At 43.4% G+C, this 24,685-nt stretch overlaps 1 protein-coding gene across 1 annotated transcript in view; it reads right to left on the reverse strand.

Annotated features, from left to right (window-relative positions):
• Positions 1–15,406, reverse strand: part of LOC101080137 (ephrin type-A receptor 6-like) — a 29,418-nt gene extending 14,012 nt beyond the window's left edge. Inside the window, exons 1-6 of the mRNA XM_029846228.1 lie at positions 14,913–15,406; positions 10,359–10,423; positions 4,278–4,406; positions 3,963–4,112; positions 3,718–3,879; positions 3,132–3,357 (exon numbers count right to left, since the gene is read on the reverse strand). Coding sequence (XP_029702088.1) covers positions 3,132–3,357; positions 3,718–3,879; positions 3,963–4,112; positions 4,278–4,406; positions 10,359–10,423; positions 14,913–14,991 — 811 coding nt within the window. The 5' untranslated portion in view covers positions 14,992–15,406. The remainder of the gene's footprint in view (positions 1–3,131; positions 3,358–3,717; positions 3,880–3,962; positions 4,113–4,277; positions 4,407–10,358; positions 10,424–14,912) is intronic.
• Positions 15,407–24,685: the final 9,279 nt, after the last annotated feature.

Raw genomic sequence — 24,685 nt, forward strand, 5'->3', positions numbered from 1 at the left:
AGCTCCCTGGGGGAGCTGTAAAAAAAATCCCAACATCGCGCAACACTCCAACACAACACATCACCTGCATGTCTGCAGCAGCCTAATTCCATGCAAGCTGAGATTTAGCTGTTTGTATTCGTGCAGGGGTGGAAGTTTTCTCTTGGCTTTGCGCTGTCAGAGACAGATGGAGTCAAAGACTATGTTTACCCTCATCTCTGAGCTTTGATATGCAGATGGGAAGTTCACAGAGAATGACTGATGGTTGAGCTGGGCTGAGCTGCGTTAGAGGCCAGAGTAAACACAATCCTTAATGGACAGAAGAGGGGCTCGCTGATTCAGATACAACAGGAGAAACTATTGATTTCCTCATGCCCTATTGCACTTAAACCTGAATTTAAAGTCAAGAAAGTTCCTGCCTGGTCAATCCTGCATCTCCAGAAAGTGGTGGAGAACATATACGCAAATATTCTCAGTCTCTGGAGATACACTTAGCATTTTAGAAGGGAAAGAGTAAGAAAAACTGTGATCAAATTTGTTTGCAATTCCAAATAAGAAAATAAAAATTGCTCTGTCACTATAGATCTGCAATAAGAAGAAAGTTGGTGGTTCCTTGGTGTGAATTCTATGCAGATGAGATATTAGCTGAAAAATCTATACAGAAGGGTTTTTTTTTTAAAAAAAACCCAGAACTAATTCATTACACAAGCTTGATCTGCAATTGAATAGGATCATTTATTCTACTGGTTGGTCTTTTGGTCTTGGCTGCACATTTATTCTGACTTAAATGAAATGTGAAAAGATGTCTCCATTAGCTTCGCCCACAATTTCCTGCCTGCCTTTTGAGGAGCATGGCGTGGCGGGACTGTGATGGAACCAACAGCATTAGCACTATGATGTTGCCTTATCTAGGTCATGATATAACCAGTTATCTCTGAGTAATCCTCTCGCGGCTGATGCCGAATGAAAGGAATAGAATAATAAAGCGTTCGATTGAGATGTCAAAACAGTCTGGCAGAATGCTGCTGGGGTAGAAAGCACGGTTTGATGAGCGCCGCCGCCTTTGTTATGGGGTAGCGCAGAGCCCCGCTCATATTTAGGAGCGCTGAGGTTTTCCCTATTCTCTCTCTCTCTCTCTCTCTCTCTCTCTCTCCATCTCTCCCTCTTTTGCTCTTTCCCCACGCTGCCTCTCAGACAGCTTTGATCACAGCACCCTTTGAAGCAGTGTTCCAAAATGAAAACGGGGAGAAAGCAGAAGTCATCGCAAGTTCACGTCTAAACTTCCTGCAACTACTTGCAGAGTGCATGTCTCCATCGTGGCATCGGCTCCAGGTCCAGTGGAAATTACTGATGGGAAAATAGTGATAGGTCATAAATCATTTAGGCCATAAATCATTGATTACGAAAGCATAATGCTGCTGTCATGCTATGCCACACCTTTTTTGGGCCTAATGCTGGTCAGACATTATCAGCTGATTGGCCTTAATAGATGCTGACTGACATTCCAAAACCTTGCACCAAAACAATAGAGCGTAAATGCACATCTGCATTCAGTTTCCTGGCATGTAACAACAATCATAATCGCTCTTTTGCAGTTCTTTTAGCCTTTTTCATGCATGCACTACTGACGAGTGAGTGGGCGTTCTTGGTGGTAGTGCACAATCTACCACAAGTGCCTGTGGTTGGCCCAGCTCTCCACATCCAGCCTCTGCTCACATTATGTCAATCACTGTGATCAAAGTGAAGTTACAAATAGTTTCAATCATTCACTTTTAACTGCTGCTTATTCCTAACTGGCATCACTGGGGTTTCTGGACCCAGTCCCATTAGTCACCAGGCAACAGGATTAGACCTTAGAAGTCCATCCATCCATTCACACACACACACACACACACACACACACACACACACACACACACACACACATACAGACATACACAAAGACCCACACAGCTGGGGAATGGTGCTCGATTAGTGAAGTGCTACATAGATACTGTATGTGTGTCATTGAATGTACACAGCATGTCATTGTTAAATCAATCCCATTAGCACCAGTCAACCAGAAGGTCCTCCATGTTTCACCATCATTGTCTGGACTTCAGGGTGAGATTCACATCTAAAGAGTCTTGAGATGTAAAGATTACCTTCGTGACACGAAGACCAGCAAATGTAATAACTCTCCAAGTCGTTCCTGATTTAAATGAGCTTCATCTCATCGCTCATCTATCTGTTTCCCGACTAGTTTCATTAGATGATCGAGAGGGGGAGACAAAACAAATAAAAAGCAGATTAAAGAGCAGATGAGAAGAAAAATTACACTGTCGGAGGATCTACAGAAGGGTCTATTTGTGCTAATGACTGTTCTCTCTGTGATAACATGAATAATCACATCACCATGGGGTTATGAAATGAATTCCACACCTACCAGCTCAGGCTTCTTCAAATCTGGAAAACATAGCAACTAAATGTAACCATGAAGTGTGACTTAATTTAGCAGCAGCCTTAATTAGAGAAGCAAGCCTGAGCCACGTATGCGAAGGAGACCGTGACTTTTTCTCTCTCTCTTTTGGAAGATGAAGGTGCAAAGTAATTTAGCTGTGAAACTAACAAATGGAGGTAATTAGCCAGCTTCCCTCTGTCTACTGCATAGTTTAATTGAGAAACCAGGCCAAAGACTATCTGGAGCAACTCATCAGCTGCTTCTACTGACAATAATCTGTTTTGCTGACAGTGGGTCACACCTATGTGAGGCAGCTGCAAGTGTTTATCAAGGATACATCTGAGAGAACTGTATTTATTCCCATTTGCTTTTGTTTCCTGGCTTTATTTCATCCCAGCAGCAGGAAATTGAAATACTCTTCGCATTCAGAGTGTTTGATTGTGGTGAAGGGATGTGTGGTGAGGGACAGCCTCACAGAGTGGGAAGTATAAAGGGGGAAATGAAAAGAGAGCAAAGACAGTGATGCAAAGAAGCGGGAGCAGCGTAAGTGGTGCATAAACAAAGTGGAGGAGCGACGAGGATGACAGGAGGCGGAGCTGCACTGAGGCGAAGGCAGAGGCTGATGGACAGGAACGGACAAGGATGCAGGATCTGGAAAGGCGGACAGTGTAGCATTTATGTGAACTCCACAAGCTCTGCCGTTGTTTCCTACCTTCGCAGTAACCGTCACCGCCCTCCTCGTGGCCGGCGCTGCAGACGCAGCGGCCCAGTGGGACCAGCCAGTCTCCATCTGCACCGCAGTACAGTTTAGGGGTTTCTCTCTCTTCGGCGTTCTCCACACACGAGCCTCTCACCTCCACGAGGGAATCCATGTGAGGAACCGTGTCAGGAAAGGCTGCGAGGTTCCTCACCGTGGGTGGGCAGCGCTTATAGAACACCTGAGGTGAAAGAGCACGATCAGCTGCTGCCGTATGAGTCGGCCACATGTTTGTAAACTGATCAGTAATAAAAATAAAGCACTAGCAATTGGAGTGAGTGTTAATTATGACCCACTAAACTAGGCATGATTGGGCCAAGAGAAAGAGACTAATCCTTTAGCCAAAGTCCCCACAACCCAATCCAATCAGGCATTCATGGAACAGCGGTTAAATGTGTGATCCCACTGCCTCATTTCAAAGCGAACGCTCCATTGCTAATTTCCTGTTCAGGATATTATACAACAGAGTCCACGTGTATGGGAGTCAACACACTGGGTCCATTCAATGTTGGGGATCGGGTCAGTTTCATGACTCACACACCTTTACAGATACAAGCGCGATGCAAGCTCCCACATCCTGAAAGGCCAGATAAAAGCCTTTCTGTGTCACTGGGCCCACCTCCCTGACCTCAGTGTTGAGACGAAGAACTCGATCTCCGAGGTCAGTCTGAGTGAAACTCTCATCCGCTGCGATGGTGTCCACCTTAAAGCCGAAAAACCCGTCATTAGTACAGGCGCTGACGTTTCGTGGTTTAGAGCGTATGAAAGATGAATGCAGTGACAGACTTTGGCGTAGTCTGTGGGTCGGAACCGTGTCCCTGCGGGGAGGGGTTCATCTCTTTGAAGGTAAAAGAGGTTGAAGGTTTCCTTACAGGTACCAGACACCCAAGGGATGGAGTTACAGTCTCTGAGTGTGAAGCGCAGCTCCACATACACCTGAAAAAAGGATTTAAAAAAGGGAAATCTGGGCAAGGCTTGTACACAATACAGCAATGAAAAAGAAAAGCACGTCTCCTGTACAGACTTTACTAGAAATCACCCTCGAAACTATCAAACTAGTTTAGATTTTAAGGCTGCTTCATTTCAGGAAGTCATCCAGACCCTCTGTGCAGCCTGCCGCTGGATCCACCCAGAGCGAAGCCAGTTGTTCTGGTTGGGCTCCATTACGTGGCAAACTTGGAAGGTGTGTATGGGTCTGTTCTGCTCGTCCATCTCTGTGATAGCATCCCACTACAACAACACACACACACACACAGGGAGAGTACAGGCGTACAAATGAAGAAATCATATTATTATTAATATAGTACATTCTAATATAGCTTAGAGGGAGCGGTGAAGCGGTGCAGAAGTGGCGCTCATACAATGTTCAACCTCTATTTTAGTGAGACATCAGTCTTTAAAGAAATGTGACATTTGAGAGACACCCAGTCGGTTGCACCAATGTTTGCAGGCCGTTGCATCAGCCGGCCTCTCGTTTGACTGCTGCGCTTTAACATTGTGACGCCCGGAGCTTCATCTCCAATAAACGGACAGCTGACATTGTGTCACTTACAAACGTACACGTACGGAGCCCTGTTCAGGTACGGGAGGCTGACTCCATCTCTACTTTTAAGATCAGACTTAAAACCTACCTCTTTGAAAAAGCTTATTGTTATTAATTCTGCAGTTCCAGGTACTGTCATAGACAGACTAATTATCATACTTAGGGGGTCGTCTAATCATTAGGTTAACATCTTAGCTGTGCTGTTATAGGCCAAGGCTGCCGGGGTCCGGAAACATGATCACCTGACAGGCCTCTGTCACCCCCCCACTGGGTCATGGTTTCCTCTCCTCTCCTCTCCTCTCCTCTCCTCTCCTCTCCTCTCCTCTCCTCTCCTCTCCTCTCCTCTACTCTCCTCTCCATTCTATCCTCTACCTGTCCTCCCCCCTCTCCTCTCTCTCTACCCAGCCAGCCATCAGCAGGAGGGTCCCCCTACATGAGCCTGGTCCTGCTCAAGGTTTCTTCCTGTTAAAGGGGAGTTTTTCCTTGCCACTGTTGCTTGTTGGGGGTTAGGCCCTGGGATTCTGGAAAGCACCTTGAAACATATATAAATATATAAACATATATAAATAAAGATTGATTTTAAAACCCTTTAAAACCAGAGCCACCATCTTCAGCCCACCGACACGTCGTGTTTTAAAAGGTAGGATAACGATGGCATCACAGAAATGTTCGGGAAGCTTTTCAGGAGGCTCCTCTGAGTGCAGCTCATCAGCATGGAGGACTGGTTTCTAATACATCCATGGATGTCACTAACTCTAAGCAGTGAACAAAAAAACGCCGAGAATGCAGCACCATCAATCCCACCGGCGCTTTGGTGCCATCCTCACTGTTAGTGACTCCATAACAGCTCTCTGTTGCACTTAAGTGTAGCACTATGATTGACCATAAAGATCACACAGCAACATTTATTCCTGGCCTCCACCGTTCAAGGCAGTGTTTACACCGGTCTCTTGACATCGGGGTAATAAACGCATAAACTGAATCACCCGAGTTAATTTTGGGACAAACACGTTCCCGATTTCCCAAGTTCAATTATCAATATCATCATAACTGAATTACATACATGACATTATGTATGTAATTACAATACATTACAAACACATTCTCAAAATTCATTAACAGCAAACATCACCAAGGATGCCGCACAGACAGACTTAAGAAAGTTCTGTGACAGACTAAGTTGAGAGCGTTATCTCATATACGTTATTACGCAACACTTTAACCTTGAGTGAACTATGCAGGCTGTTAATCTCTTATTAATTAAACTGAATTAGCTTTATGTGACTCTTGAGGGCTCTGCAGTCAAGCAATCATAATCATTTTTCCTTTTTTTGACAATTCAGACAATAGGTTTCACTTTCATATACTGAGTCTAGATGTTAATTATAAATATGCATCAGCGCTACAAGAATAAAGAAAATTGATTTGAATTAGGACTGATGATGAAAGGCATAAATAAACTGTGTAATAAACTGTAATTTGAAGACCCAGCTATTTATGTTACTGTACTGTATACAGAATGGAGCGTCATCAAACATATGCATATGGCATCTATACTGCCTCATTTCACATGATTCATTATTGCTTTATTACTATAAATACATTTATATAATTATTTTCCAAAACTACGTTCATAAGCAACTCTGCAGCTGTGCTTGCAGGAACAATATTAGCATAAGGACATTTTGTTTTAATGCTGGAAAACAATGGTCACGAGAACTTTTGAGTCAGTTTTTGTTTTCTCCTCACTTATATCACAATATGCAAAGCTCTGCTGAAGTGAGCGTTTTGAAATTGCAGCTTAGCCCAAAACACTCGAGTGATATAAAGTTGTTTTTGCAAATTGAAATAACTTTCATCATTTTTAAGTCAATGCCTCCTTTTACTTTCCTCCTCGTCGACCGCCGGCAGCTACTCGGAATCCGTCTGTGTGCGTTCCAGACGCTCGGCGCTGCGTCATTAAAGTTTAATTATGCATACAAACATGACAAAATGGTAACTTGTAACCCTGCGCTTCGCAGCTAAACCTTCCCCCGAGGATGTGGCACGATTCAGAGATGGGGAAAACAAATGTGAACCGTGAGCTTGAAAGAGCCGCGGCCTAAGCTCTGCGAGGCAGGTAGATCCCCACGGCTCAGCCTGTTATCCCCCGAACAAAAATCACCAGCTAACAACAAGGGAAGCGTTCATAATAGAAGTCAAGTCGTGCTCACATCACCCCTGCAACAGACCTTTTAATGGAATATTTATGCTTCAAGCTTCAGGAACACGAAACCTGCCTTCATTTATGGGAAAATGGGGCTCAAAGGAGACTTTACTGCGCTGAGATTATCTAATCTCTTGTCAGAAGTGTGTGTAATGTGAACAGAGGGGTAGAGAATGTCCTCTAATCAGAAGGATAACGGTGTTCCATCAGCGTGTCTGTCTCCACACGGGGACAATTCAACAGTGACGTATTAATATCTGCTGCAATGTCCCCTCATTCTGCAGAGACGCGAATGTGGAGAGCTTTGAATGTGGTAACTTGTTTTGACATTTTTCCTCGACTCTAGGCAGCTTAACTTCTGCACTCATTTTGTGACGGGAATCTCTGACAGCCGCCGAAAACTGCAGCTGTTGTGAAAGTTGTTGAACGCAGACATGGAGGCTAAGGAGGAACTTTTGCCTCGCAGATAAAGAGATCATCTTCCAAATGAGTTATGACTGCATGTAGACCAGACTAGCACGGGCAGAATAACGCGTTCCCCTCCAGACACATTCTAGACTCCATAAAACATCATACCGTGAAGGATCGTTTATTTAAGAAAGTTTTTAAGTGTGTAAGGAAAAGGGGCCGATTGCGCATCGACCCCCGAGGCTGCAGTGATTCAAAAAGAAAAATGGAGGATGAGGAGTAAAAACAGAGAGGGCCAATGAGGAAAGTGTAGAAAAATAACCCAAAAATACAGCCCTGCTATAATGGCTGAAAATGTCATATTAATATCTGGACTTATCCCCATGCATCACATTAGCCTGAACTGGGTCCATCTGCACTTCTCAATGAGCAACGTTCTGATGGCTATGAGAGGGAGGACAGAGGAAACCAAAGGGGAAAAAAATGACGACAGTTGGTTTGTAGCTTCATTATAGCACTTTTAAATATGTCGAATAAATCAACCAAACGATCCTCCTTTTAAAACATTGATACTTTTAGGATCTTGTTTATTGTCAATATGAAATGCTGTGACCAGGAGAATAACAGAACTATTTCCTTTTTATCATCAGAATGACAGATTTGTGTGACCAGTGTCTCTCAAACTGGTCCACAGGTAGCAGAAGATGGATCAGAAAGGAGTGGAAGACTCACACCTGTTGAGGTCACATTTCATCATCTCTTTTATTAGATGTTACACAGCTTCCATTCATTCTGTTTAATTTTTAAACCCTTTTTCTCATTTATCTGACGACAGATAGATAACGGCTGAGCTGTGCAAGTATCACGAAACATTTGTCTCATAATTTGAGACAAATGTCCCTGCAAAGTCTGTTTATGAAAAATTAAAGACATTATAGTGGAGGATATGGCTGAGCACTGCTAGAAAAATAATATGAGTGCGTGTTTGTTGTTGTCTTAATGATATAATTCAAAGAATAAACCCAGATATGAGCTCAGGGTTTCAATTCAACACAATGAAACACAAACACCTTTACATATGCATTTAAATCACAGGGACAACAATGGTGCAGCGTCTAAAAAGGCACAAGGTTTTGATTAAAACACGATCGTTTGTCATTGTCAGACTAAGGGGATGTGAGGGAGAGCGCGGAGGTGGTATAAAACTATCATTAAATCTCTGCAGCTGTGATGAATTATTGATTTGACGTGAATCTGAGCGCTGGTGTTGTGTTTTGTTCGACTAATTAATGCTGCTTCTGCTTCTCCCCATAGCAAAAAACCCAGCATTCTGGATGAGGACAGGCTCCTTCAAGAGGAGTGTCTCAACCTGAAAGATACCTCAGTATTTAATTTCTGTTTATTGGTTTTGCACCAAAGGATTTATTACGTTTTCAATCACAGCCCCAACGCTCAAACAGTCCCTCTGTCACCATGTGTGCGGAATTAGAAGCATTATTGTGGGATAGCTATTGTTGCTTGCTTGTATTAAAAAAAAAAAAATCTTCCCTTCTGTTTTAGCCCTGCAAAAACTGATATACTACAATGAGATTACTTTAATCTCTAGTGGGATTATGATCAGGCTCTGTTTTCTCTTACAGATGAAAATACATAATAGATGAGGTAGCGCCAGTTGTTGTGACACACTGTGTTTGTTTGTCGGATGTTTGATGTGAACGGCAGAAGTGGTGCACGAAATCGGTTAAACTGCTCCGAACCAGGCCGGAGCCCCCTCAGCTACCCCGCGCCCATCTGCTAAATCGCACATACTGACCGTGAATCACACTGGCGGCACAAAGTTTGCACACTTGATGCCGATTTCACGGGATGCTGGGAGGCGTAATGTTTACAGCAGTGTGTACATTTGCATCCACACTGCTCAGAAAAAAAGGTTTCTATTGACAGTGAAATGCCAATCAAAAGCAGGAGGAACAAAGTGAAAGCAGTCAGTCTATGCCCTGTAGCTATAAATTAATAATAATTCTTAATACTAATACTACTACTACTACTACTACTACTACTACTACTACTAATAATAATAATAATAATAATAGAGCAGCTGCAAATCACCACCACGTATGGCCCGTTGGGCTTTTTAGTCCAGCCTCCCTAACTTAGTCAAACTATACTATAAATCTAATTATTTTAAAATCGTATTTGTTTCTATCTTGATCTGTCAACTCGGGTCTCATTTCTCCAATGTTTCGAAATGCATGAATGCAGCGTTACTCTCAGGAAAAGAAAAGAGGACAGTGAGTGTCGAGAGAGGATCGGACAACATATTTTTACAATGATATCAACCAACGGCTGTAAGTCTGAAATGCAGATTTTAAAGAACACAAACATCAGCAGTCAACACGCTGAAAAGAAAAAAAGCTAGCACATGCTAGCACTCAATTTTAGAACTCAGAACCCAGACCGGTGAGGCATAAAATGAGGATCACTGTCCTCCATTTAATGCATTTAATGTATCCTATAATGCATTTTGAAAATAACTAAGCAGTTAAGCCATCATCCTTTGTGGTACACATGAAGCTAGATATACCGTAAAGTTAATTATTAAGGCCACTGTAGTAACAACGAAACGACAACCATTGAGAAAATATCAAATATTCAGTAGGAAAAATAAAGAGATCAGGCCAGTGCAGACGTCAGTCGAGTTCGTATTCATTATGCAACACTGTGATGCCGTTTGAAGCTAAATACCTCGGTGTCTCAAACAGGTTTCAGCTCATCAGCGAGTGCACCAAGTCACGCAGGGTTGAGCGCACTCTCTGCACTCAACCCTGCTTGATTTTTGGACATAGCAGGAGTTATTTCTCACTTTCTCCTGCTAATGCAATGCTAAGCTGTGTAGCAGAGCAACAGCAGCACAATGCTGCTACACTTGATTGAGATCACATGTCTCCACTTGTTCTGGGTTGTATTCATTAAGATAACAGCTTTAACTTTCATTCGGGTAATAAGAAATGATCGTTTCACTCACCCCATTGACAGGATATGTCTTCCAGTCTAGTTCCCCCAGCACTGTCGTTGTGTCCAACAGAACCACTTGAGAACGTAGGGGTGGGCAAAAATAAAAGTGAAATGGAGGCGAAAGGCAGAGGCCAGGGTGATAGAGGAGAGCAGAAAAGGGCAAGGGTAAGAAAGGTAGAGGGGGTAAATGTTAAAAGAAGAGAAATAGCAATGACCAAGAGGAAAGAGAGCAGAAAAATTGTTATCAAGTTGTCAGCGAGTCGTACAGCCCTTATCTGGTTCAACGACCATGAAATAAGAGCTCTTAAGAACTGCCGCCACACCAGCGCGGACCCTCCCTCTGTCTTGGTGAACTCTGAAAGATTGGTACCTTCACAGAGGTCAGGAGTTTCCTGTGCTGCCTGACATGAAGGATAAACTAAACATGACTGAAGGGGAAAATAAAGGAATAAACTTTCCATCTCAAACTTTAACATGTAGTTCAAGTGTTAACCCAGCATGTGGAACAACTCCCTGCAGCCATTGATTAGAGATTTAAAGGCTCCATATCATTAATAGTGGCAATATCATAGGTACCTGTTTTGGTCCCTCACAGCCGGAGCTCTACTGTTCTGTCAACCGCTGACTTCAGGTTTACACAAAAGAAACCAGACAAGCCAAACGGATCTAGGAGGGCAAGGTCAATTAAACCCAATAATAAACTGTCACTTTCACATTAAACTTAACGGTGCTCACCAACTACTAGAATGTCCTTCTAAGTGTCAGCACTAGACTCAGGCTCAGTCATATGAGAAGGGCCAACTTGAGATGGTACTGCTTCTTTTTTATTTGAAAAGAAGTGCACATTTCCACGGACGAAACATTGAAAATTCTCTAGTTTCCATGCCAGGCCACTAGCTGGCGCTGTGTGTGCGGTCTAAAGCGGGAACAATTGTAACCTCGCAAGCGCTTTAACACTTATTTAATCTCATTTTACAAATGAAACAGATATTTAAACTTCCAGTGACCCAGTATTCCCCTCACGCTACCACAACATTTGGTCCGTACCTGACGGCAAGAAAAACAGAACACTAGCAGACAGCTGCGTCCGTCTCAATGGGCCCCGGGGGCAGCTGTATATTCCTTCCTGAAACAGAACATCTGGGACCAACGCTGCACTGACAACAGCATTTATTGCCTACTTTTCCAAGTTCACATCCCAGCGTTCGTGGATAATCCTGCCTGCGATGGCCGTAACGGCGGCCTCGAGCCTCGTGCACCTACAAGCGCTACCAACTGTTTGCACTCTGGTCACGGCCGATGCGTATAAGGAGTCATTATCTGTCCCTTGCTAAGCCCCCTGAGTCGATTTGATATGATGAATGTGCAATTTCCTTTGTCTCCACGCAGTCAGTTAATTACAATCTCTATCAACAAAGTGTGTCGCACTTCAGGGGTCGACAAAAAGTCACATTCTCTTAGCCACCACTTCAGCGTTTGGCCCGGCTGTGCCAAATCTGGACTAATTCAATGCGGCTGTGGCAGCGAGCGAGGTAGATAACCAGAGAAGATATACCTTACTATAAGGTATATCTGACTAAGGCTTAGTCAGACTGAATGAACCACTTGAGCGTTTGCAAAGACTTCATTTAGCCTTGACCACCAGCCGGTAATTAAAGCAGGAATTACAATCATGCTGTCTCGCCATTCAAGGGAGGATGCAGACAGAAGGAGGAATAAAGACAGTCTGTCAGAACGCCAGAGACAGAGAGCTATTGATTTTCAACAAAATTAGAAAAACAATCTTTCATGGGAGAAAGATTGTTTTCAATCTTTTCTTGATGAGAAATGTCCGTCCCATTCGTCCATGGTTTTTACTGAAGCTACTTTAGAACCAGGAAATAACAGATCAATCTTCAAATCAAATCAATCTTTATTTATATGGAATCTTTTACAATCAAAATTGTTTCAAGGCGCTTTCCAGAATCCCAGGGCCTAACCCCAGACAAGCAACAGTGGCAAGGAAAAACTCCCCTTTAACAGGAAGAAACCTTGAGCAGGACCAGGCTCATGTAGGGGGGCCCTCCTGCTGATGGCCGGCTGGGTAAAGAGAGAGGAGAGGAGAGGAGAGGAGAGGAGAGGAGAGGAGAGGAGAGGAGAGGAGAGGAGACCCCCCCCCCCCCCCCCCCCACAGGTGCACGCTCAGAGAAATACAGCAAAAAGCTCATTATTCTTTTCTGCGTAGTATGTCTGGGAACATAACGATCTGCCACCATCATGCCTTAACGCTCCTGACCGATGAAAAGGGTTGGTTTTGTTTTCCTGATAGATTCCTAACACACGAGTGTGAGGACCTTTAAACTGGGCTAATTTAGTCACGAATAAACGAGAGAACGTCTAATCAATGCAAGAACTAATCCTGTGAGTTTTGGATAACCTTGAAAGTTCCCGAACCACCTAAACAATCACAATGTGATTCTGAACAGTGCAATTAGAGCCAACGAGTCTTTCAACCAAACTCCACCAATTTAGATTGGTGCTGATTATGGTTGATTACTGGCTGCTGCTATAGTGAAAAATCATTTATCAGCTCAGATGTGAAGCGCAAGTAGATGTGGGAGCGTGAGAAGTAGACTCAAGTGTAGAGACGGGAAGAAGGCGGGTGATTAAGAGCAACATATAGTTAAAAAAGCCGGGTTTGCTTGAAGATTCCACGTAAAATCAAAATGCATTTTCTTGGGTTTCCTTGGGTGGGGGCTGCAGTTGGTGGTCAGTCACCTGTCACCTTCACTCTGGTGGCCCAAACCAGAGGGCCCTCGTTTGAAGGACCTAACAGGCTCACTCTTTTAAATTGCAGTTGTTTAAAACTTGTTGAAAAGCACTTGTGCCTCTTGGTCTGATGCATGACGCACTCCTGGAGTGTCGTTATTAAGGGTTTAAGAGTGGCCATGACGTGTGTTGTCAGTCCAGTGTGTATTCTGCATAATGAGAAAAAAAGAGAAAATCAGGAGATTTTGATCCTTTTGATCTTTCAAAATCAAGCTTTTTTTTATTTTTATTTTTTTACTTTTTTGTTTGTTTTTTCTGTTTATGAGCCAAAAATAAAGAAATAAATGTACACAGATCTGACAAAGAATTGTTGTCTCCCTCCTTTGGCAGTGATTACACAGGAAATCACTGCCTTGGTGTTTTAGCTGCATAAAAAAGCAACGCGTAAATTTACACTATGGACCTCCTAAAATTTGCAGTAAATATACGCAGTTATGAGCTCATTTCAGATCACTTCATGGCACCACCAAGTCTTTGTTTCACCCGAAGCAGTTCAAATACCATTGAAGAGAGAGAAAAGGAGAGAAAAGGAAAGAAAAGATTCTGTAATCTGAACTCCTTCTATCTTCCTGTGGATCCCAAGCTCTAATCTTAACCCCTCACTATTGAATCTGTAACCCTGAGCCTAACGTTAACCTACTTGTGCTCTCAACCGTGCAGGGAGGACCAGTAAAAATAATAATAAAAAAAGTCCTCATTTGCTAGTGAAACGCATAACAAACACTTGAAACCTGGATGATATATCCACCATGACATAATCACAGTGTAAATATAGATGGTCTAATGAGCTACTTGGAACTCTTATCACCACAGGTAACCTCTTAGAATGCTAACTTCTCTTGTTGCCTTTCAAAGTGCACATCAAAGCCCAGCCATTCAGAAAAGGTGTTTAAATCTGCCCACTGCTGAAGTACAAGATGGAAGCTGTCAGATGCATCACACTGATGACAGTCCTTTACCCGTAGAACAGTCCCTTGTGTTTCTTCAGCCTCGCACGTCGTCCAGCACATGTTAAAGCAGCACCTGCGTTAACCACCTGACCTACATAAAGGCAAAAAATCCACATTCTTGACTGTAAATGTGGCTTATTTTGAAGAGGAATCCTCTTGGGAATACGTTGCCCAAGCCCCTCTTAGATTTTCACCCATGGATGGCTGAACTCAGGGAGGACAGAAATAGACAAACTCAGACTCGCTGTAGCTGACAGGATGTGCTCGAAGCTGACGTTCACTGGAACCCTTTGAGGGTCCCTATAGTTGCGGCAATGTTTTTGCATCGGGGCAGAAGTATAATCTGGGATCCTCCTCCACTGGCTGCGGCTGGTGCCTGCAAACCTGCAGGTGTTTGTTCAGGAGGCTGAAAATGTGCGTTTCTTTCTGTAAATTCAGCTCTGAGGATTCGCGCAACTTCCTGCATCCCACAGTTTTGCTGTCTCTCACACCAGTAGACAGACTCAACATAAATATGTCATAATAGTGCTCTTGGAGGACAGAAAAATAAGAGTAATTAAATCAATTTAATAGAAATCTCAGCTCTTTTTATTTAATGTTATTCTTAGTTTCTTCTGGCTGTTGTTTAGTGGCAAATTAAACTGTTATTATAAAACAAAACTAATGGAATTTTAGGGGGAAACACTTAATAGTCGTCATTACACACTTAAACAACATTTTTCTGCATAAAGAGGTTATGAGTCGTTAGTTTTAAAAGAAAATGAAAGTTGCGCAACCAGGCTGGTGTTGACGCGCCAAACACTCACCTTGATTCGTGGTCGCCGGGTCCGACAGGCTACTTTGAAGCAGGAACAGTAAGACACAGTATTTCCCACCGGAACACATCGTTGAGTGAGACACAACACAAGTGAGATCCGAACTAAGACGCGGCGGAGGCTCCTGAGCAGAAACCTCGAATGAGGAGTCGCGGAGCTGTCATGAATCGTCTCGGTTATCCAAACTCAGAAGGTCACTCGGATCCACATGCACTTCTTGTTTAGTTACGGGGTGTTTTCTCTCTCCCCCCTTCTCGCTCTCTCTCTTTCTCTCTCTCTCTCTCACACACACGCCCCCTCTCTTTAAAGCGAGCATCCATTTATGTGGAGGCGGGCAGACGGACGGCGTAACTGACCAGCCATTGCGCACAAACCGACGCGAATAAGTTCAGGCAGGATTTGTTTTAAAAGATTAAAAACACAGAAGACAGGTCGGTGGGTGCAAACTTTCCATCAGGAGGCAGCACCCTGTCTGTTTGTCTGCTAATTGATTTTTCTTATCCAAAATGAAGTGAGAAAATGGGAAACCTCAGACTCCCCGCTGCAATCTCTCTTTCTCTCTCTCCCTCTCTCTCTTCTCCCCCCTCCTTTTCCCTCTCTGGTGCAGAGTTGAATCTCTTTTTTTTTTTTACATTTTCACAGCACATCCAAGATATTTCAAAGCCAACTCCAAAGTCACCTCTGCTTCCCGACGAGGTTTCACATCTTATTAACAGTCTTTTTTTGCGTCAGTCCTGTTGATTTTTTGGGGGGATAGGGGGTCGTGGGTGGGTTTCGTATATCACTCCTTGGATCTGATTATACATGCATGGGAATACGTTGGGGTTTTAATTTGTCAAGGGCGGCTTCTCTTTATTAACGAGGAGGAGGAAGGCGGGCATACAAATACATTGAGATGGTGGCAAGAGCGCAGTATCACCATGAACGCACGGTGCTACCCGTGGGCTGATATACGCTCTAACACGATGCTTTTTTTTTAGAAGAAATTGCCTCGATATATGTTTTAAAGAGTAATTAAAGTAAATTTATCATTTTAGAGGTCTCGAGCTTTGACAGTTTTATCTCTCTCTTTTTTCTCCTGTGCAAAAGGTTCTGTGAAGTGGAATTTGCCTCCCTTCAAACACCTGTATACATTCAGATCTATTTGTTTTTTACATTCACATTTGTGTTTGGAATAATGTACTTTCCTAAGTAACATTCGGCTGAAATGATCACAATTCTAATGCTGTGTGGTGCTTCTGTGTACATTTCTGCACTTCAAAATTTGACAGATTCTCTGAGGAGACACTGGAAATAATCCCATTTAATCCTCTGACATTTTTGAGCTTTGAACCAAACACACCCTGACACAAAGAGGCTCGTATTTACTCGGAGGAGACTTCTAGCCATCGTGATCGAGTGCTTGTGACCTGGAGTGTGTAACCCAACATGTGGTGGTGGATCCTAACATGTATCTCCAGTAAAGGGGGCACGTTGACACTACCTCAAATATCCTGCAGAGTCACTAACCAGCAGTTGGTGCAAAAACGCCTCTTTGTTGCTTACTTGAGTGTCTCGAAAATAACTCTTAGAAACTGCTCAGAGACATAGCTAGAGAACTACCAGCCAGTCTATGAAATGTAATTCTCTATTGTCAATCTTGCTGGAGACTAAATATATGTTTTGCTATAAAACCATTATCACAGTGTCAGGAAAGTGTGGCAGACCTGTATTCCTATGTTCTACTCCAACCATAAAAGGATATTTTCATGGCATCCAGATATAAATGTATAAGTAAAAGACATTTGGATGTCAGGAATCTTTCAATGCAACTCGGTTATATTTCAGCACAACGGACAGTTACTCCAGAGAGCGGATACATTCTTCATTTATTATTTTGAATTTTAGTTCACATTTGAAAAATGTATGTTGCCACAGGTACATCCTGAATCAAGGTCAGTTTGTTGCATCTCTTTTATGTTTTCCACCATTTCAGACCTCTTCATTTAGCCCGGTTGGGGCTCCCCCCTCCGTTCATTACCTCACCTCTCTTACCTGTGTTTTATTGCTGCACTCCCTGGTGTAACTGCTCTCTGCTCTCCGTACATTCATTGCTTTCTCTGAGCATTCCAGCGATTCCCCCCGTGTTGCTTCCTTTGTGCATGACCTAGTTTAGTTCATCGTCTCTAGCCGCTGTGTTTCTGGATTACCTCTGCACTGTCTGCCTGCCTGCCTCCACCAAACCCTGCAAAACATCTATGTTAGTCTACAAATATGTATGATTGTTACATCACTGAATGATTTACATTAAATATTTTCCTTTTCGTTGTTCATGTGCAATATTGACCACAATCAAATATGATCTAAAAGCGTGATAAACTGCAAATGGAACATGTTGCTGAGAAATTAAACCTGAAAACGGCCTACAGTCGAACGCCGTCCCATTAGCATCAGTCACAGGTAGACATCTGGTGAAACCTCAGCTGGAGCAGCAGTTGCCAAAAGGAAAGCGCTGGACCAGGCTGCTGCTGTTCAAGTCATTATAAACATATCTAAACACTGAACTTCCCTCAACCCTCCATTGAGTCGAGCAGATAAGGCATAGCATTTGAAAAGTCATTCAGGATTGCGGAACCGAATGTCCCTGTCAAAGAAAGCACTCCCATTAAGTTCTGAGTGAAGACTGACTGGTGCACAGAGCATTAAAGCATTATTTTGTTCCATCTATTTACTGCACTTCTGCTGTAGGACTTTGCACACTCTGCTGCCTGATTATTTCTATTTTTCTGCCTGTCAGTCTACAGCCTATTTGAATCTTGTTTGCCCTCTTGACCTGCCACACTTTCACCCTCATGATGTTTTTCTTTCTCTGTCCATCCCCTCTCAAATCAGCCTTTACTTTCATGTCCTTTTCATTTAAGTCACCGAGGGTTTTTTTTTTTTTACAGGTCCTCTCCTGTGTCACTGACTATCTCCCCACCCCTGCATCCATCTCCTTCTGTTGGGCCCTCCCACAGTTCTCTCTGTCTCTCTCTGTCCCGTCCACTCTCTCCGTTTTGCAATCCCACTTTCTTTTCCCATCGCTCTCTCTGAATATTTCATGATTTGGTTGCACAGCGCTAAGGTGAGAAGGCTTCCGCTATCTGGTGCTTCCACCGCACAAATATTTACTCCCAAGACTGTGTTTAGCTGAGTCCATGGACTCGTGCGTGTGTGTGTGTGTGTGTGTGTGTGTGTGTGTGTGTGTGTGTGTGTGTGTGTGTGTGTGTTCAGTAATTTCATGTGACACAAACCCGGGGGGTGGGGGGAGAAGGTCCTTTGGTCCCCTCTGACATTGATGTTACCACAACAAAGCATGCATTCCGAGATGGACAGACAGGCATATAGATGATAGATAGATAGATAGATAGATAGATAGATAGATAGATAGATAGATAGATAGATAGATAGATAGATAGATAGATAGATAGATAGATAGATAGATAGATAGATAGATGGATGGATGGATGGATGGATGGATGGATGGATGGATGGATGGATGGATGGATGGATGGATGGATGGATGTATGGATGGATGGATGGATGGATGGATGGATGGATGGGCGGGCAGACTGACGGACAGACAGACAGACACTCAGAGACCTTGAGGAGTGACATAGCTTCTGTTTTGGCTGACGAGAACACGCTCAATTGCAGATCTGAAAGAACATCCAAACACAATTATGGGCTGACATGGAACTGGTCATGCAAAAGAGTGAGAACAGAGAGATGAAGAGGAGGAGATAGACGGGGTTGAGATAAAGTCAACTCCCTTGGGGAAAAAAACAAACAACCATACTAAGTTGTAGTTTCTGGTTTAATGTTCTGTGCTGAATAACAATTTTTATTCCATGTGAACGTTGACTGATTTTGGTGACTTTTCAGGCAGATGAATTATTAATTTAAGGGTATTGATAAGACCCAATAATCATGGCTGATGAATATAATAACTGAGAAAGATTTGTAGCGGTGCAAGTTTTATGTTGAAGCCTTTATGGTGGGTTTTTTTTTTTTCAAATAAAACAAAATTCATGTGTCATCATAACACTTTCAGCTCCAAAGCTGCTACATATACAGTTAAATTCAGGGCATTACCCTCCTACAGGCACAACAACTGAGAGCTGTTTAGTCAGCAGGAAGTATGCCTTCCGATATTGTGTGTATTAGTCACAGAGTCACACATTATAAGTTCTTTCTGTCGGTTTTGTAAGTGCGTAGTGCTTAACTGATCAACTTCTCGCCCCTCTGAGGCATGTAGTTTTGGGCAAACGCAAAAAGGTCACGATTAACATTTAGTTAAAGTTTCTGTGAGCTTATAAAAATAAAGATTTAACTGTGAAAGGACACAAAGAAGATCAAATGCACACTAAAGAACGCACGTTATAGCAAATTGCTTTGAGATCCCTGTAAAACAGGATACGCAGATGCAATCACAAGCAAGCGTTTCAAAAGAGAAAGGTCACGCAAACGTATAAATGTGATTAGTTATGCCCTGGCCTCCGCGCAAACCCTTTATTAGGGTAGGCGCAGAGTGATTTTGCAAACGCTAGATTACTAGCCAGAAGGAGTCAAATAATTGGTTAGATATCATCTTTCCTACTTAAGGAGGAACATATATTTCTTTACTTCTGCAAGTGATGAAAGTAAACTTGAGTTTATAACTCAGAGAGGCATCAGCACAGCTCTAAAACATTTAAAGGACACCCTATGGACACACCACCTGCATCCTACCGAGCGATGGCCTTTGTTCTGGAGGTCTGCTGAGGGTGTGCAAACACCTCTGAATACCTGGTGTTAGAAGATCGATGATGGAGGAGGGGAGGCCCAGATTTGCGGTTCAGGGGCCGACGGTGTTTCTAACAGGCTCAGTGGGGCGCCGAGTCCTCTGATCGATGAAGCCATGAGCGAGGTTCCGTGACCTTGAAAAAAATGTTCAGCGTTTGCAAATTTGAAAATGTCAAAAGGTCACGGATGGCTTTTCATTAAAGTTAAGTTAAGGCAGCGGTTTAAACAGTCTGGGATTAAGGGCTGCGTGTTCAAGTCCAAAATGGCCACACAAATGGGAAAAACAAGCTTTGTGCTTACAGAAAGTGAACATTAAATGAATGCCTCTCCAACAAGGACAGCAGACGTAAAACTCAGAGCTTTTTCTAATTAACCTGACGTTTTGGACTTGACCCCCCAGATTTTGCAGACACCTCTGATCTGATATTTGGGTGTGAACTGGATTATGATGTCCGTCAGTATGAAAGACAAAAATTGTAACAACTCAACCGGCTTATTCTGGAAATATTGCGGTCTTCCAGACATCAAATATAAACAAACAAGGCCAGATCATCAAACTAAGACTATCAATCGCTAAGATTCTCTTCCCCTTTTTACATCCATACTTCCTTTTATATTTGCTCTGTTGAAAGTCCACTGTCCTTCTAAGCCTCAGACAACCCTGATGTGGCTGCTCAGATGTCCACTGGAAGAAAAAGAATGTCTTTAGCTGCTGTCCTTTTGGCTCAATAATATGATCCACACCACAAAGATGATGCTTCAAATATTAGAAATAGCTGAACATTGAAGGTGGTTTTACACAATATTCTAATAATAGATGATGTGTTGTCCATTTAAATTGTGTCTGAATCAGTGTCTGAGAGGAATAAAGCTGACTAATAATGATCTGGTCAATAATAATAATAATAATAATAATAATAATAATAATAATAATAATAATAATAATACTAATAATAATAATAATAATAATAATAATACAAGGTATATCATTTCTTCTCTAACATGTATGGTGAGGCATTTCTGTCCTTGGTGTATGTTGTGTGTCGTGATTGGAGCTACTGCTGCTCTTGCCTCATCTCTTTTCCTTCTGGGTGAACAGCCTCAAAAATGTATGTTATGGGTCCCGAGTCTGAGTGCACTTGTTAGTTTTACAAGAACATCAAAACACAATCAAGTTGCACGGCTCCCTGAGGCTTCAGACCAGGAGCTGCAGCACTTAGGGGAGGAGAGAAAGGGAGAGGAGGAGGTTGGATGGAAGACAGAGGCGGGAGATGCAGACCAACGTGCTCCTTTGTCTCGTGTATGAAGGATTTCAGAAAAAATTAGATTGGGTGGTAGAACAGGGTTTTGAAATGAAAAGAAGAAGAATTAATTAATATTAATCATTGTCATCACACACCTTCAATGAAATTATGTGTCTGCATTTAACCCATCAGAGGGCAGCCGGCAACCTGTGCCCGTGGAGCATCTGAGGGGTTTCAGTGCCTTGCTCAAGGGCCAACAGTGGTGCCAGTGGTGGTGGGCAGATGGTGGTCCTGCACACCAGTCTGCTTCCTGGTCACCACTCCAAGTCCAGGTCTTTCCTTCTCGGGCCTTGCCATCCGGGGTTCAAACCGGCAACCTCCCAGTCACACCCCCCCCCACCCCCCCAGCAGACTTCATTACAGCACTATTACTCAAAAGTGAACAAACCAGCCAGAAATCAGTCCAGTAGCTGCTTCTACCTGACCGCTGTCATGTGACTATCCGACCAATTGAGGTATTGATTTTATGCATTTTTAACCAAATATAAATAAAGCACCAAGTGGCCTCTTCGATGTCAACACAGCTGACTACACGTGTAAACACGGGCGGGTAAAGCTGGTGAATCATTAATAATCACACTGCATCTGTTTATGTGGGCGCTCTGCATGCGAAGCTTCCGAGTTTAATGAGTTGATGCGAAGCATATTTCTGATGAGTCACCTTTGCAACACAAGAATGATGATTTTCCTTATTTTGTGCACAAGGCCAGGTGAGTCACCTTGACACACACACACACACATACACACACACCTCACTTCATATTTATCTTTACCAGATTGTTACAATGCCAAAGGGAAAATAGTTTCTTCCAGTCGTCCTGGAGTTTTACTTCTCAGACATTCACCCCCACCAAAAGACACACAGACTCACTTCCTTGAATTAAATAATCGGATAATACAATTACGTAGTAACACTCCCTGCGCGCATTTCATTTGTGGAAGGAAGTACACACAGAGAAAGGTCAGTCAGGCTTCGCAGCCACTGAGGTCAGGTTGACAGGGCACACACAGACACACAGTACCCCCCCCCCCCCCACACACACACACAGAAAAAACATGGAAAAATCCACACAGAAAGGCGACTCAGTCAGAAAACAAGTATCCGGTGTTTCATGCCTGAGCTGAGGAAAGGGCAGAGTTTGACATTTCCCGCAGCCGACCGTCAGGACACCGGAGAGGTGCTGACGTCACTATTTGCTACTTCCAAATGGAGCCTGCTGAGTAATCCACCCAAAAACGAAGGGGAGCTGTAATGTGTCTGGTTTATTTTGTTTATGAAGCCCTCTCATGCACGTGTACGCATGCTTGTGGTTAAGGGCGACAGGGCCAGTCAATAGAATGTGCACAGCAGGGAAATGATGTCTCAGTGGACGCCAGAAAGGCGGCAAGTGAGTCAAGACATTAATAGGCAGAGAAAAGTCATCCTGCATCACTGTGGAACTCTGGGCTAGAACCAGCGAGATCAAAGGGAGAGAGAGGGGAGAGCCACTCAGACAGGCACACACACACACACACACACACGCAGAGGAGAAAAAGTCATCCAGCTACAAGGAGATAGGGAGAATAGCAAGTTCCGAATGCACAGCAGGGACGGGGAGGCAGGTAAAGTGGAAAAATCAACAGGGAGGAAAAATAGGAGGCATTTCCTGTCTGCTGTCTGCCTTTGTGCTGACTTCATATTATACACTGCTGTGAGCTCGGTGTCACCTTGTGTGTGTGTGTGTGTGTGTGCGTGCGTGAAACCCTGGAAACAAGGTGGGTGTGCTGGCGCTGGGCACCGCCGTTCAGCACCCTAACTACTGAGTCATGCTGTTAGCAGATGAGCCTTCAGTGTTTTCAGGAACGCCAATGGCGACGGACGGTTTTATTCGACTCCGACAACATTGGCAACGCCAGTCTGTTGAATCCAGGATTAAAGCACAGTGTCATTTTCTGCAAACATCGGAATATTTCTAGCAGTGGAAACACTGAGAGGCAGAGTCGACCACTCCAGCGCCGCGCGCTCCTCCAGCAAGTGAATATGAATAATAAATGTGTTGCGTAAGCAAGCGCATGTGTATCAAATCTGACGAATACAATTTTATCAAATACAAAATCCACTTTATCAGCGCGTTAAGTAGGTTGAAAGTGCTCCCAATTATTTTGTAATCATCTTATGTTATTAGTGAAGTGTCATTTATCCTCGTCTTCTTTTAGAAAAACGGTTAAGATCTTCTCTGGCTGCTCCTCATCTGCTGCTGAGGGTCACATTAAAATGAAACTAAATCCATTCAATTACTTTTGGGAAATGCTTCCCCAGTTTTTCTGCTCGTGTCCTTGGATACCAACTACTGACAAAGACCCCCCCCCCCCCCCCCCCCCCGTCAAGTTCCTAAACAACAGAACTCCACTTTTAATCCTCCTTAGCTGGATCACATTTGGACTCTTTGAGAAGGAGAGACAGAAGATCAGAAGATGAAAGATTCGTCGTCTTTCTTTATCTTGATGGATCTTTCGCTCACTCTGTCATCCTCTTCTTCGTCTTCCTCGGGCAACGTCTGAGTGAGCGTACCTGATATCCACCACAAAACACAAAAGCTTCTCTTTGCATCCAGTTAGTCCTGCATGCAGATTACAGGGATTCTAAACTAGCTTCTTTTTTTATGGCATCCTCACATATTTTAAGCCAGAAAAGGCCACATGATAACCATAATGGATTGGCTGGATTCTAACCACCTGCTCCTCTTTGTGCCTTCCTAACACCATTGTTCTTTCCAGGATTATCTTCTCACTCTGGCTAGTTTACTCTAAAACTAGAACTCAGCTAAAATATTCCTCTGTTTCTGCACATAAAGAAATAAGTAGGTTTCATTCTTTCAAGGGATAATCACTTCCACTGACTGAATATGGACACAGGTGACAAACAGTAGACTGTAGATTCAAACACAGTTACGCATTTAATGCAGAGGCTGTTTGAGAGGAATACGTAAATGCACACGGATGGAAAATCAGACGATGGAAGCAGAAGACGCGACGCGGTTGAGCTTTAAATTCTGCACCTGTCTCCAGACTTTCAGCCTGACAGGTATTTGACTTTGGCAGCTACATCACGGCAGGTGTGTAGTAAATGGTTATCAGCAGCAGGGATTAAAGTGATGTCAGGATGTCCGAGCTGACTGACAGAGCTAAATGTTACCACTGGAGAAAAAATGTCATTCTGGCTTAACCGAGCTCAAACCAGATTAGCCGATTTAGCGGTGGCGTCCTCTGGCATTCAGGCCCATCTTGTACCCAATTGCTGCTTCTCCTTTTACCCGCTGTTTGACAATTCCTTCCCTATTCCCCTTCGCCGCCCGGTTTATTGTCAGCAACTAGAGTTTTAATGATTACATCTGGCGGAGGTACAAATTAATTCCTGCCTCTCTGGCAAAAAGCTGTTCCCCACCTGATTATGCAAAGGAGGCCTACATTTTCTCCCTTTGAAGTGGAGGGAAAGCTGCTTAGAGATTCTCCCCTTGAGGGAAGACTGCAATATGGGGGAGCATCAACACAGCCGGGTTCAGCCAAAGGTCACAAACGTGGTTAACCCAACATCTCGCTACACTGGCAACATGATGATGAGCACGTATCAGATGCTGACGTTATTAATCAAAGGCAGAAGTGGAGCAGCCGGTAGAA

This window comes from Takifugu rubripes, chromosome 13 (genome assembly GCF_901000725.2).
Source record: "Takifugu rubripes chromosome 13, fTakRub1.2, whole genome shotgun sequence".
Taxonomy (NCBI): domain Eukaryota; kingdom Metazoa; phylum Chordata; class Actinopteri; order Tetraodontiformes; family Tetraodontidae; genus Takifugu; species Takifugu rubripes.